The sequence below is a fragment of the Corythoichthys intestinalis genome, chromosome 17 (assembly GCF_030265065.1).
Source record: "Corythoichthys intestinalis isolate RoL2023-P3 chromosome 17, ASM3026506v1, whole genome shotgun sequence".
Lineage (NCBI taxonomy): Eukaryota > Metazoa > Chordata > Actinopteri > Syngnathiformes > Syngnathidae > Corythoichthys > Corythoichthys intestinalis.
Window position 1 is genome coordinate 4,263,721 of NC_080411.1, and position 16,226 is coordinate 4,279,946.

Sequence of the window (16,226 nt, forward strand, 5' to 3'; positions counted from 1 at the left end):
CGGTTTGTGTTACCTTAGTACCTGAACACATTTGACTGATTCCCAGGAATTTTGGGAGAAATTTGATGAGACAAAAAAATTTGAATTTTCATCTGACTTGAATGTACAGCAGAATTTCAGAAATACATGAACAGTCAAACGTGATGGTGGTACTTACTGGGGCTGCTTTGGTGCTTCAGGGCCTGGACAATTTTCTGTGATTGATTGAACCATTTTTTTCTGCTCTTAATCAGGAAATCCCAGCATCACTTTTTGACCCTAAGCTACATTTCATGTTTATTTAGGTTATCTTTGTCTTATATATGAATTTTGTGATATGGATCTTTAACTTAAAGAAGGGGGAAAATGTAATTTTGCTTACTTTTATTCTTTAATATGGAGGAGTTTGACCTTTTAGCCAGATTGCCGGAATCCTGGCAACCAAACTGCTGGAACAGCGCTGGCGCAATTCCAACGATTCGGGCCGGCGCAACCCTGACAACCCGGCCAAAAGGCAAAACTCCGCACGTTCACCTTAGTTTGAACCCTTCGTACTGACTCCATTTTAAAGGTGGGAAAAGGATTTGAAACACAAGTTCACAATTTATTCCAAATCGACAGCGATCAGAAAGCAAGGCAAAACAGAAAAAAGACCCAGACAAGGAGGAAAGCTGGCTCCAACACACTTAAAGCTAAATAAATCTCTGGCTGCGATTGGTGTCGATAGACATGCAATCCATTTGAACTGGGAGGGTTGGCAGCGATGCTAGTTCAAATGGATTGGACGTCAGTCGCTGTCAATAGCACTGAAAAATAATAATTTACTGCCATTTGTCCTTTATTACGGGATGGATGCTTTTTTATTTTTAAAAAATATATTTTTTTAATATACACTGATAACCCTTTATAGGGCAAGGGAGTATTTTTGGTAATTAAAAAAAAACAACTTACTTGTCCACATACAGTACGTTTTAGGTCATTTAAACCAACACTTAGATACCAAATGTTAATATTGTGGATACCACGTCTAAAATATAATCATTTAAAAAATATATATATAAACTATTTCTAATCAGTTTTACGTAATTCATAATGATAAATATGATTGTAAATGAATACCATTTTAATACAATTTTCAAAAATGAAAGCTATGTTTTTTTTTTTTTTCATTTTACTTAACTCATTGCCTTCCAGTGAGAACAATGAACGTCCAAATCATTTAAACTGGGAGAACAGGCTGTGAAGGCGAATCTTTTCTGTACCATTGACTGCGCTACACGTCTAATCTGAGTGACGTCAATGCCTGCTAATGAGCCCCATTGACACAACATGGACAACAGAGGGCGCAATTACCTTATATCATAAACGTGGCTTTTGTGTTCACCGAAAAATGAACCTTTACTGTATTTTCAGACATTTTGCCTTATTTTTTTTGTTAAATTGTATTCATTATTTAGTATTTTTTCCCATTATTGTTTTGTAAATATATACATAACATATAATAAACATTTATACACGCTAGATTTATTGTATATAATTCGTCATATTTTGGTTAACAGTTAAAAATTACACTCGAAAATGAGCTTGAATATAATGTTAAACATGCACATCTTTCAATTTCATACGCAAGTATTTTTTTTTTTTTTTTAACTCATTCACTCCCTGCCATTTTCACCAGAGCAAGGCCCTTCGCTCCCGGCCGTTTTACTGGATTTTGACTGATTTTGCAAGGCCCACAGAAAATTCTGTTCTATTGCTATAAACATAGAACCCACCAAAAGAAAGATTAGACTCTTCTTTCAGCAGAAAAAAGTAAATTCATATCTTTTTCCATTCTTTAGAAATCAGCATTAGAAAATAGCTTAGTTTGAGCAATTTTCCAATTTCTGATGAAAAAACGGAGAAATTGAGCTTTTTGTGAAAGCATACATTTCAAACATAACTTTGACTTTAACACAGCTATTTTTTTGCTTTAGTTACATCCCAAACATCTGAATTATGTTTTCCTTTTACAAGATAACAGAAACAACAAGACAATAGAGCTTTTGATAGCAAAGAAATTTACACATAACTAACTGAACGATGAAGCTATTGTGGCCGCGACAGCCGGTTTAACTTTTCCCTCATCGTTGCCTGTCTCAAAAAGATGAATTTGTTTGAGTCGCGAGCAGCACGGGCTCAACGGCATCTAGTGGTCCCGGTTGTTCTGCTCGGTTGTCCAGGACCTGGCATCCGGGCCGTCCTACCGGTTGTTCTGCTCGGTCGTCCACCGCCTGGCATCCATTTGGTCCTCTTCCACCGGCACCCCGGCTTTGCGGCTTGGCCTCTCGTTGGCGTTGAATTGGGTTGCGTGTCTTACCAAATTTGCAGCATCTGGGGAGCAAGCATCGAGGATCAAATGGTATTTCAACATGCTAAAGAGTCATTGCATTTACTGTCTTTTCTTCAAAAAGAAGGAAGAAAAGCATAAAAAGAAAGAAAGTCCCACAGCATGGCAAGTGGGCGTTTACATTTTGTTTTCAGCACAATTTTCTGCGTATGTTCCGGGACCTGTGCCCGTCTCATCATCCCTTCGCTGTCATATGTATGGTATTGACCCAAATATAAGACGGTGTTTTTTGTATTGAAATAACACTGGGGAAAAAAAAACGTAAAAGACGTATAAATACGTCTTTGGGACACTGAAACAATTAAAAATAGAACGTATTTATAGGTTTTTGGGAGCAAATTAGTTAATTGCAGTTTGTCAAATAATTGTAAAGATTAAAATTAGGCCTGTCAACAATAACACGTTAACGACCATGATTAATCTGGAAATATTAGCGCATTAAAAAAAAATAACGCAAATTATAAATTAAAAAATAAAATTTTAAAGCTCTGTTTGCTTAAGTATTAATTCATTCACACATCATACATTTCATCTTAAAAACTTTTTAAAAGTCAATTATAGTATTTTCTTAGATTTTTTTTTCCTGAAGAGCAACTTTATTCATCCCAAGGGAAATGTGATTAATCATGATTAATCACACAGTTGACATATGATTAACTAGATTAATATTTTTAATCATTTGACAGCAGTAATTAAAATAGAATCTAAATTAATTACCTTGATTGTGGATTCAGCTAAAATGACCCAAAATTATTACCTAAATACTTTATTGAATGTATTCATCTATATTTCTCCTTAAACTAGTCCACCCCCAACCTTATTTGTATAACTTGGGACGGCTACTACAGTCCAAATGATTTACGATACAAGAAAAAAAAATTGTCGATGAAAAAATAAACTAGTAGCTCGCCATTGTTGATGTCAATAATTACACCATGCTCACTCATTGCGCTGAAGCCCATAAAATCATTTGGACCCAAGCGACAGCAGAGGGCGCCAAACACCAAAAAAACAACAAGCAGACATTACACTTCTGTCATTTTAATCTGTTTGAGCGGGGCATGTGCGTTAATTGCGTCAAAAATTTTAACGTGATTAATTGAAAAGAGTAATTACCGCTCGTTAACGCGATAATTTTGACAGCCCTAAAAAAAATGTAAAAGACGTATTAATACATCTTTGGGACACTGAAACAATTAAAAATAGAACGTATTTATACGTTTTTTGGGAGCAAATTAGTTAATTGCAGTTTGTCAAATAATTGTAAATATTAAAATAGAATCTAAATTCATTACCTTGATTGTGGATTCAGCTAAAATGACCCAAAATTATTACCTAAATACTTTTTTATTAAATGTATTCATCTATATTTCTGCTTAAATTAGTCCACCTCCAACCTTATTTGTATAATTTGGGTCAGCTACCATAGTCCAAATGATTTACAATACAAGAAAAAAAATTGTCGATGAAAAAATAAACTAGTAGCTCGCCATTGTTGACGTCAATAATTACACCATGCTCACTCATTGTGCTGAAGCCCAGAAAATTATTTGGACCCAAGCGCCAGCAGAGGGCGCCAAACACCAAAAAACAAGTAACAAGCGGACATTACACTGCTGTCATTTTAATCTGTTTGAGCGGGGCATGTGCGTTAATTGCGTCAAATATTTTAACGTGATTAATTTTTTAAAAATTACCGCTCGTTAACGTGATAATTTTGACAGCCCTAAAAAAAAAAAAAAAAATGTAAAAGACCTATAAATACGTCTTTGGGACACAAATAATTAAAAATAGAACGTATTTATACGTTTTTGGGAGCAAATTAGTTAATTGCAGTTTGTCAAATAATTGCAAATATTAAAATAAAATCTAAATTGATTACCTTGATTGTGGATTCAGCTAAAATGACCCAAAATTATTACCTAAATACTTTATTTATTAAATGTATTCATCTATATTTCTGCTTAAAATAGTCCACCTCCAACCTTAAATTGTCGATGAAAAAATAAATAATAAAAAGTTTGGTTTTTTTCCATTAAAAAATAATTAGCAATTAGGATTCATTTACCAACTCAAATCAAGTTCTCACGATTTTTCAACTCTTTGAACTCCTTGGCTACCAGTGACGACAAGTGACGTTGGGCCGGTAGTGAATGATCATCTTTCAGTACCGCTGACGGCGATAAACGTCAATGGTATTCATGTCATTTAACCTAAAGCGTCTCCCTGTTTGGTCTCCAGGGGGAGCGCGAGTGCTCCCAGCTTCTCACAGTCACGTTTTGTGGAACTTTGCCCCATTGAAGCTTAGCTTTGTACTGGAAGGAAGACAAGTGAAGCCTCGCGGTCTCAACACAATCCCACCCGCATCCCACCCCACCCCACCCCCGCAGCGCACCAGCAAGCACCACAACAACGGACGCTGAATTTACGAGCACCGCATTGACGCTTCCTCTTATCTCGAGACGACAATGCGCAGCGGCCGCCGGGGCGAAAAGGAGGACGGAGACGGACCCTGGTGGTGAGGTCCCCGCCGCGGGTGCGCGGGCTGCGGAAGCCGCGCCATGCCGGCCAGGAGGAACCGCTACAACCTGGTGGACGACGTGGCCGACGCCAGGCTCCCGCTGCATAACGACGAGGCATACCGGCATGGCATCTCCTTCCAAGCCAAGGTAACTGACACCTGCTTCTCGCAATCTGTAGCCTACTATTCAGTAGCCTTTATTTTGCATGGTAGGTAGAATTAGCAAAAAATTGTACTCAAGTAAATGTAGTTTTACTTTACAATAAGTTGGCTCAAGTAGAAGTAAAACGTAGCCATCCTGATTGTTACTTGAGTTAAAAAGTAAACATTCAGCGGGAAAAATAAAAGGTAAATAGTGAACAGTGTTCTCTAGATAGAGTTAGCAAAATTCTACTTGAGTGAGAGTAGTTACAAAACAATAATATAACTCAAGTAAAAGAAAAAAAGTAGTCAGGGTTGCCAGATCGAAAAGACTTCCCCAGCCTATTCACACCGTAAAACCCATCCAGTGCAATGAAAACCAGACCAGAATCATAGACTTCATAAACTATTGACAAGACACGGGAAACGGGGCCGATCCGTAGGGGGCCTATAGACCCTACTCAGCAACGTCACAGACTGACGTGTCGCTGTATCTGGCCGCGATATTGTCCGTCAGTGTTTATCCGTATTCTCAATGGTTTCAATTTGTCGTCCAATTTATAGTGCAATTCATGGAAGCCCCGGTGCTTTCAGACGCTGTAAACTCATTGGATGCGTTGCATAAAAGGCATAAAAGGCGTTATGTGGAAAAGCTTCAGTCTATCCATTCGCCAGATCCATATTTGATGCCTAAATCGATATTTTTCGACCCACTGTCTTCGCCCTCTCTGCCTGACATCTGCTACCCTGATATCTACAACTATCTTGTCCACAGAAACTCAGCCTTTTCTCACGAAAGTTTGAAAAAACTTTAAGAGCAGCACTCTAAGCAACATTACCCCGTGTGACCCTTTACTTCCAATTTTCTAAAATGGCGACAATCAATAAAAAAAAAAAAGTTGACTGCGACGCGTCAAGGATAGGTGGATATTGGACTATTTCTTCAATAAAACACGCAACAACTGTGTCTGCCTCATTTGCAAGGAGACAGTCGCTGTTTTCAAAGAGTTCGATGTGACGCAATATTACCAAACAAGACACGCTAACATGTACGACAACATTACAGGGAAGATACGCAGCGAGAAATTATAGCAATTTAAAGCTAGTTTAATTTCACAGCAGCAGTATTTCGCAAGAGCCCGAGTGTCGAAAGAGAATGCCACAAAGACGAGATTGTTGAAATTATTAATTAAAAAATTTATAAAGCAAATGTGACACACAGAAGGGCTTGCTAAAATTTGTTTAAATATATTGTTCTATGTAAATCAGCCAAGGTAGCCCCCCGCATTTTTACCACACCAAATCTGGCCCCCTTTGCAAAAGGTTTGGACACACCTGTTTAAGTTCTTTCACTTGGTACCAGCTAAATATTATTCAAAAAATAATGATGGTGGAAGAAATAAGCATCTTGAATTTGAAACTGTATGTTATCGGCGATTAGCCTCGCAATGATCTTAATTGTGGTTGTCAGCCCCAAACCCTCTAAATATATATTAAATGCATCTTACCAGATATAAAATGACTACTACATAATCTGTGGTAATCGTTTGGAGCCCAGTTTTCTCGTCGAATTGCAGCAGCCCATCTCGCTCTCTCCTCTCCGGGTCTCTCGGAATCCGGTAGAACTTCAAGTCTCTCCGTCTATCTTCTCTGTTATTGCAACCAACCGCCACACACGCCTTCACCATTTTGATTATTAATGTTAACGAGCAGAAAAACACGCCATAATAGGAGGAATTCGTTAATCCGTAAACACGACGAGTTGACGGACAATATGGCGTGGAGGCGTGGTTGTGACGTCATGTGAGTAGGGTCTATTTTCAAAAACTTCATATATTTTCAAAATCAAAGCTGCTACCGACCTAAAACCAAAACATGCACTTACGTAAGCGGATTTTAAGGGGGGGGCAGCATGGGCAGTTTGAGTTTTGGGGAAACATGTTGATGACCCCGAAACGCAGTGTCAGCAATAACATTAACTTACAAGAATATTTATAATAATAAGTTGACAATTAGCGTTTTTTGTTTCCCACCATTCTTGAGGGAATTCTAAATTAGGCTGCTTAGGCAATACTTTTTGCCAAGATTGTCATCCATTGAATATGGTACGCCCGCCGGTGTCGTGCCAATGTAGTTACCCCAGTCAAAAATGGTATCCCCTGGGCAGAGCCATATGGAGGTAGATTTGTGTCTTTATTATTCAACCCAAAAAAATGTCGCTTTAATTAAAAAAAATGTGTTTGAATGCAAAAATAAATTTGAAATTCAAAAAACTCGCCACCCCCCAAAAAAAATTGCATGTGAAAGCTATTTTTCTTTGATTTTTTTTTTTTTTTTCATGGTGGAAAATAAGTATCTGGTCTATACCAAAAGTTCATCTCAATACTTTGTTATGTACCCTTTGTTGGCAATAATGGAGGCCAAACATTTTCTGTAACTCTTCACAAGCTTTTCACACACTGTTGCTGGTATTTTGGCCCATTCCTCCATGCAGATCTCCTCTAGAACAGTGATGTTTTGGGGCTGTCATTGGGACTTTCAACTCCCTCCTCACCCCATGGCGTCAAAATGATAACAAGAATAGGGAGCAAAAATCCCAGAACCACACAGGGGGACCTAGTGGATGACCTACAGAGAGCTGGGACCACAGTAACTAAGGTTACTATCAGTAAAACAATGCACCGCCAGGGACTCAAATCCTGCACTGCAAGACGTGTCCCCCTGCTGAAGAAAGTACACGTCCAGCCCCGTCTGCGGTTCGCTATAGAGTATTTGGATGATCCAGAAGAGGACTGGGAAAATGTGCTATTGTCAGATGAAACCAAAATAGAACTTTTTGGTAGTAACACAGGTTCTCTTGTTTGGAGGAAAAAGAATACTGAATTGCATCCGAAGAACACCATAATCACTGTGAAGCATGGGGGTGGAAACATCAAGCTTTGGGGCTGTTTTTCTGCAAAGGAACCAGGACGACTGATCTGTGTAAAGGAAAGAATGAATGGGGCCATGTATCGAGAGATTTTGAGTGAAAATCTCCCTCCATCAGCAAGGGCATTGAAGATGAGACGTGGCTGGGTCTTTCAGCATGACAATGATCCCAAACACACAGTCAGGGCAACAAAGGAGTGGCTTCGTAAGAAGCATTTCAAGGCCCTGAAGTGGCCTAGCCAGTCTCCAGGTCTCAACCCCATTGAAAATCTGTGGAGGGAGTTGAAAGTCCATGTTGCCCAACGACAGCCCTAAAACATCACTGCTCTAGAGGAGATCTGCAAGGAGGAATGGGCCAAAATGCCAGCAACAGTGTGTGAAAAGCTTGTGAAGAGTTACAGAAAACGTTTGGCCTCCGTTATTGCCAACAGAAGGTACATAACAAAGTATTGAGATGAACTTTTGGTATTGACCAAATACTTATTTTCCACCATGATTTGGAAATAAATTCTTTAAAAATCAAACAATGTGATTTTCTGTTTTTTTTCCCCCACATTATGTCTCACATGGTTGAGGTTTAACCATGTTGACAATTACAGGCCTCTCTAATATTTTCAAGAGGGAGAACTTGCACAATTAGAGGTTGACTAAATACTTACTTGCCCCACTGTATATGGACTTTTTTCCAACATTGGCCATCGATTAAAGAAAAAAATAAGCTGATAAAAAAGGATTTTGATCAGGCATCTGTGTGGGCAACTTTGGCCGCTGCTGACTGATGGTAAGACTTCGAAATAATCACTTGAGTTAGACTAGAGTAAGTTAACATTCAGTGAGGAAAAACAATACAAGAACTCAATATCTGGTAGATCCCACAAAACTTTAATTCAAGAACTGAGTGCGCCCTAACATCCTCCACATTGCCTTCACTGTTTTCTGCCATCAATTATTAAGCGTTTAGGAAAACAGAATTCAGCTTTTAGAGGACCTGAGTATGGTTTGTAATTACCTTCAATTTTAGATTGGATTGGTTGTCATACTAACTTATTTAGAGCGCTTAAGCCATTTGCGGCGCCATCTGTCAAGTCCTTTATTGCTGACTTTGTACATGTTTGGGGGTTGATCTAAACAGAGGGGGGGTGTAATATGTTACAATTACTCCTTTAAATTTACTTGAGAGTAACTTTTGGAGAAAGATATACTTCCAAGAGTAGTTTTGCCATGCCATACTTTTTGCTTTCACTTGAGTAGATTTGCTAAGAAGAAACACTATTCTTACTCCGCTCTGTCACATGATCTGTTCGAAAAATAATTCTGACCCGTTATGAAAAACTTTGTTGGATTCAGGTTCATTTCATTAATTTCTGTTGTTTGTTGTATTGCTTTTAGGGCTGTCAAACGATTGAGATTTTTAATCGAGTTAATCATAGCTTAAAAATTAATTAATCGTAATTAATCGCAATTCAAACCACATCTAAAATATGCCGTATTTTTCTGGAAATTATTGTTGGAATGGAAAGATAAGACACAAGACGGACATAAACATTCAACATACTGTACATACAGTGCCTTGCAAAAGTATTCGGCCCCCTTGAACCTTGCAACCTTTCGCCACATTTCAGGCTTCAAACATAAAGATATAACATTTTAATTTTTTGTCAAGAATCAACAACAAGTGGGACACAATCGTGAAGTGGAACAAAATTTATTGGATAATTTAAACTTTTGTAACAAATGAAAAACTGAAAAGTGGGGCGTGCAATATTATTCGGCCCCCTTGCGTTAATACTTTGTAGCGCCACTTTTGCTCCAATTACAGCTGCAAGTCGCTTGGGGTATGTTTCTATCAGTTTTGCACATCGAGAGACTGACATTCTTGCCCATTCTTCCTTGCAAAACAGCTCCAGCTCAGTGAGGTTGGATGGAGAGTGTTTGTGAACAGCAGTCTTCAGCTCTTTCCACAGATTCTCCATTGGATTCAGGTCTGGACTTTGACTTGGCCATTCTAACACCTGGATACGTTTATATTTTAACCATTCCATTGTAGATTTGGCTTTATGTTTTGGATCATTGTCTTGTTGGAAGATAAATCTCCGTCCCAGTCTCAGGTCTTGTGCAGATACCAACAGGTTTTCTTCCAGAATGTTCCTGTATTTGTCTGCATCCATCTTCCCGTCAATTTTAACCATCTTCCCTGTCCCTGCTGAAGAAAAGCAGGCCCAAACCATGATGCTGCCACCACCATGTTTGACAGTGGGGATGGTGTGTTCAGGGTGATGAGCTGTGTTGCTTTTACGCCAAACATATCGTTTTGCATTGTGGCCAAAAAGTTCAATTTTGGTTTCATCTGACCAGAGCACCTTCTTCCACATGTTTGGTGTGTCTCCCAGGTGGCTTGTGGCAAACTTTAAACGAGACTTTTTATGGATATCTTTGAGAAATGGCTTTCTTCTTGCCACTCTTCCATAAAGGCCAGATTTGTGCAGTGTACGACTGATTGTTGTCCTATGGACAGACTCTCCCACCTCAGCTGTAGATCTCTGCAGTTCATCCAGAGTGATCATGGGCCTCTTGGCTGCATCTCTGATCAGTTTTCTCCTTGTTTGAGAAGAAAGTTTGGAAGGACGGCCGGGTCTTGGTAGATTTGCAGTGGTCTGATGCTCCTTCCATTTCAATATGATGACTTGCACAGTGCTCCTTGAGATGTTTAAAGCTTGGGAAATCTTTTTGTATCCAAATCCGGCTTTAAACTTCTCCACAACAGTATCTCGGACCTGCCTGGCGTGTTCCTTGGTTTTCATAATGCTCTCTGCACTTTAAACAGAACCCTGAGACTATCACAGAGCAGGTGCATTTATACGGAGACTTGATTACACACAGGTGGATTCTATTTATCATCATCGGTCATTTAGGACAACATTGGATCATTCAGAGATCCTCACTGAACTTCTGGAGTGAGTTTGCTGCACTGAAAGTAAAGGGGCCGAATAATATTGCACGCCCCACTTTTCAGTTTTTTATTTGTTAAAAAAGTTGAAATTATCCAATAAATGTTGTTCCACTTCACGATTGTGTCCCACTTGTTGTTGATTCTTGACAAAAAAATTAAATTTCATATCTTTATGTTTGAAGCCTGAAATGTGGCGAAAGGTTGCAAGATTCAAGGGGGCCGAATACTTTTGCAAGGCACTGTAAGGACTGTATTTGTTTGTTATAACAATAAATCCACAAAATGGCATATTATTAACATTCTTTCTGTTAAAGGGATCCACGGATAGAAAGGCTTGTAGTTCTTAAAAAGATAAATTTGAGTACAAGTTATAATAATTTTCTATTAAAACCCCTCTTGATGTTTTCGTTTTAATAACATTTGTAAAATTTTCAATCAAAAAAATAAACTAGTAGCTCGCCATTGTTGACGTCACATTGGGCTTCCTGCCGTTCTTCCACAGTGTCTTTAACTACGTAAGGTAGTGATTTAAATACACCACAAGGTGTCAATGGCGAGTTTTAAATGAATTAGAGATCTAGCCAAGGTAAAGTCTCAGTAAGTTTTATGTGTATTTTGAATAGGTATGTTGATTGGGAATGCCAGTTCTCTATGGATTGAGCGCTTTTCTTTATGTGAACATTATTTTTTTGAGAGATAGGAATATTATTTTTGTTGTGCTTTCGCTAAATGATACTGTAGCGATTTAACCGTTCCGCCCAAATGCATGATGGGATGTTGGGCAACCATGACTGTCAGTGGTGGCTGCAAATGGTATACAGTATGTTCTGCGTTGTGTTTGATTGACCGTGTTTAGAAAAAGATCGTCTCGTGTGAACGATAGGAATATTATTTTTGTTGTGCTTTCACTTAGTGATGCTGCAGCGACTTAGTTGTCACGCCCAAACGCATGATGGGAAGTTGGGCAACCATGACTATCAGTGGTGACTGCAAATGGCATACAGTATGATCTGCAATGTGTTCAATTAAGCGTGTTAAGAAAAAGATTCATCATTCTTCCCCATGTCGTCCGCCACAACACTTACAGTGTCCTCCATAATTATTGGCACCCCTGGTTAAGATGTGTTTTTTAGCTTCTAATAATTTTTTTCACCGTCCGTGGAAAAAAATAAATAATAAATATTGGTGGAAACGGATGATGCTACACAGGCACTTTATTATGCTTGTTATTAACATTTGTGTGTGTAAATCTGATGTTGGTAGATTGTTTTCTTCTTGGAGATGAAATGCATGTGTGGCCGCTTAGTTTTTTTTTTTTTTACACAGCGTTTTGACAGTTGCCGTCATATTTTCGGAATCAAAACACTGTGTACTGGAACAGCATTCCGGCCCTGAAACTTATACCGGAACTGCATTCTGGCGCTTAATCTTGTACCGGAACTGCTTTCCTGACCGTTCTGGCCCACTTTCACCCCTGCTTGTACTTGAGTAAAATTTTGGGCGACTCCACCAACCTCTGGATATAATATGACACTTGGTCAATTATCACACCAGTTAACTGAAATGCGTGTGTGTGTTTTCCAGTATGTGGGGAGTCTGGACGTGCCACGGCCCAACAGTCGCATGGAAATTGTGGCAGCTATGAGGAGGATTCGGGTAAGGACACAGCATTGTGTCAAACACACACACAATTCACCATACTAATTGTGCGCACAATAGAAAGAGTGCGTTGCTGTCAGTTCAAGTTTGCGCCGACGAGGTGGTGATGCTCACATTGCCGGTACGGCAGAGTGCTACTCGGCTTACTTTATTTGTATGCGCGAAATTGATCAGTTGTCGAAGATAACACCATTTACCATTTACCATGTTGAAAGGCTAAAATGGCTGACTTCACAGGTTCTTTCAGGCATGGCTTTTGTAGGTCCACTCGTAATAAACATAGCCACCAAATTCCACATTTGAATGGGCACTAATTTAAGTTCTATGAGGAAAAAAAATCAACTATTATACTTAGGGTTGTTCCAATCATGTTTTTTTGCTCCCGATCCGATCCCGATCGTTTTAGTTTGAGTATCTGCCGATCCCAATATTTCCCGATCCGATTCCTTTTTTTTTGCTCCCGATTCAATTCCAATCGTTCCTGATAATTTTTCCCGATCATATACATTTTGGCAATGCATTAAGAATAAGTACTGCATTTGTTTATTATGACAATAAATCCTCAAGATGGCATTTACATTATTAACATTCTTTCTGTGAGAGGGATCCACGGATAGAAAGACTGGTAATTCTTAAAGGATAAATGTGACTTTGTTAATTGTGACTAAATATTGCCATCTAGTGTATTTGTTGAGCTTTCAGTAATGATGGGAAGTGCAACCATGACTGTGCGTAGGGGCACCAATTGATATATCTTCTCTGCGATGGGAAAGAACATAGGGTGTTAAGAAAATGATCAACTATTGCCTTTCTCCCCCATATTGCCTCCCACGTTATTTTTAATTGCTGAGAGAGGTATTGTAAGGCTTTAGCCACATAAAAAATGGCTCCAAAGGCTGTCAAAATTCTCTCTACTCATTATACGCTGACTTTTAGCGCTATCTATTGGTAAAACCGCGTCTTTATAGATTGAGCGCGACAATGCGTGAGTGGGTCGTGCAGCGCATGCGTTAATTATTTAACGTTATTAATTTAAAAAAGTGAATTACCGCCGTTAGCGCAATAAATTTGATAGCCCTACTTTAAGCCAAAACTACTCTGGATGAGTGTAAGACATCTTGTCTGTAACGTTAAATACAGTTAGAAAACGATTTAAATAAAAAAAAAAAGTTTTAAAAAGGCATGTCCGATATTTTTTTGCCGATTCCGATACTTTGAAAACGACGTGATCGGACCCGATCTATCGGGACATCTGTAATTATACTGTATTATTGGCAGCTATAACCTGAGTGTATTTATGTTTTTGTATAATTTTTTTGTTATTAGATCATAATTTTACTTATTCCTATTTTTTAAAGAGTAATATTTAAAAAACTACAATAATGATTAATAGTGCTGTCATTAAACACGTTAATGCAAATCCCCTTTGATGCCATTGATTTTTTTTTTTAAAACTTCCAAATAACTATGGCCCTTCCCACCCCCATGTAGTTGGGACTTCAAGACAATGCGCGTGCTCCCTTGGCTGCCAGAGTTGGCCCAGAGAGCCAGAGTGAAATACTGGTTGTCAGGCGAAACTTAATTTGGGGTTTTGATAGCCAAAATGGGGCACGTTGAGGCAGCATGACGAGCGGGACTCCGCCTGGCCGCTTGGCACGACCCATTATGGTCGTTTTTGAGCATGTTTGGATGAAAATACTACTATTAACCTTCTGGCACATTGTGAAGCTTTCGTGGCTGCCTGAGAAGCACTATATGCAGGCACAACCGCGGGGAGGATCGGGGTGAAAACGTAACTTTGGCATTTTTAGCCCAAATGTGGCACTCTGAGGCGGATTGTCCATTTATTTTGAATGAACCAGTGGAATGAATGAAGTTTTTGAGCACCACGAGAACCTCCAGGCACTTTGCGCTGCTGCCGCTTGAAGCTCAATTTTTGGGGCAAAAGGACTATGAAGATCGGGTTAAATCCCCGTTCTCAGGCGAAACGTGACTTTGGATTTTTCGCCCAAAATGTGGCACTCAGAAGCAGATTGATTAGGGCAAACCCCCCTGATATGCACATATAAACTGTAAAAATGCTTTAGAAGACAGGCCTTTTGGCGAGTTCAATCATTTTTTAAATAATTTTATTTCATGAATAATATTAAAGCAATGTTAACAAATTATATATATATTTTTTTCATTTCATTTTTATATTCTATATCTTTATTTTATATATTTTACATTTATGTAAACATATACTAGTATATATATATACTGCGTGTATGTATGTATATGTATATATAAATATATATATATATATATACAGTATATAACTGCCGACATAAATACAGGATATATAAAATAAATATATATAAAATAAAATACAAGTGTTTATTACGGAGCCCCTAAAGGGACATCGACAGAAATAAAATTAATTTAAGCTTTTTGGTAAACATTAGCATTATATAGCATTTAAGCTAGTAGACTTTTACTATACAATTTAGCTAATTGTTGCAACTGGCTAACTTTCATAGCAAAAGTCCGCTAGCTTAAATGCTATATAATGTTATTGTTTATAACAACTTTTGCTAACTTGCATAGCAAAAGTCCAGTAGCTTAAGTGTTATAATGCTAATGTTTACAACTGTTGGCTAACTTGCATAGCAAAAGTCCGCTAGCTTAATAATGCTAATGTTTACAACAATTGGCTAATTTGGATAGCAAAATTCCGCTATCTTAAATGCTATATAATGCTAATAGTTACAACAATTGGCTAACTTGTATGGCAAAAGTCTGCTAGCTTAAATGCTATATAATGCTAACGTTTACAACAATTGGCTAACTTGCAAAGCAAAAGTCTGCTAGCTTAAATGCTATTTAATGCTAATGTTTACAACAACTGGCTAACTTAAATAGCAAAAGTCTGCTATCTTAATAATGCTAATCTTTACAAGAATTGTCTAATTTGCATAGAAAAAGTCCACTAGCTTAAATGCTATATAATGCTAAAATTTACAACAATTGGCTAACTTGCATAGCAGAAGTCCGCTATTTTAAATGCCATATAATGCTAATGTTTACAATAGCTGGCTAATTTGAATAGCAAAAGTCCGCTAACTTAAACGCTATAAAACGCTTTTTTTTTTTCTCAATAATCTTAACAAATTGTTCAAACACACATTCCCACCAAAATGGCAAAATTTCCCTCTAAACTTGATTACAAATGCATAAAAAAAAAAAAAAAAACATTAGCTCAAGCAAAAACCTACTTTATGTTGGTCTTAACAGGGAGTGGCTGGATTCAGCCATGTTAAATGAGTTACGTTATATTCACTGTTGCCACTAGAGTGCCGTGAATCCACCCAAATCATTAAATGCAAACACTTTCAAAACAAGTTAGCAAGTTAGCCAATTGTTCTTTTGTTGTACTTAGATCCTCATTGTTTTTTTTTTGCAATGCTTTAAATGTTTCGAATCCGAATACTGTTTTTACTAGCTGACAGATTAATCGACTACGAAAATAATCGATAGCTGCATCCCTACACGAGGTTAACACAGGCTGCAGTTACGCTATAGGCTGGAGGGGGAAGTCGTGAGTAAATACAATGGCGAACTCCATATAGCACCTTTAACTGTGGACTGAATGCGAATAATCACGATTATTCGCTTGACAG

General features: G+C 38.2%; 1 protein-coding gene across 2 annotated transcripts in view; it reads left to right on the plus strand.

The window, feature by feature from the left end:
* The first annotated feature begins 4,722 nt into the window (after nucleotides 1-4,722).
* Nucleotides 4,723-16,226, plus strand: part of si:dkey-34e4.1 (carboxyl-terminal PDZ ligand of neuronal nitric oxide synthase protein) — a 74,708-nt gene continuing 63,204 nt past the window's right edge. For both annotated transcript variants that reach the window (XM_057819731.1, XM_057819733.1), the window contains exons 1-2: nucleotides 4,723-5,037; nucleotides 12,493-12,564. In XM_057819731.1, coding sequence (XP_057675714.1) covers nucleotides 4,930-5,037; nucleotides 12,493-12,564 — 180 coding nt within the window. In that variant the 5' untranslated portion in view covers nucleotides 4,723-4,929. The remainder of the gene's footprint in view (nucleotides 5,038-12,492; nucleotides 12,565-16,226) is intronic.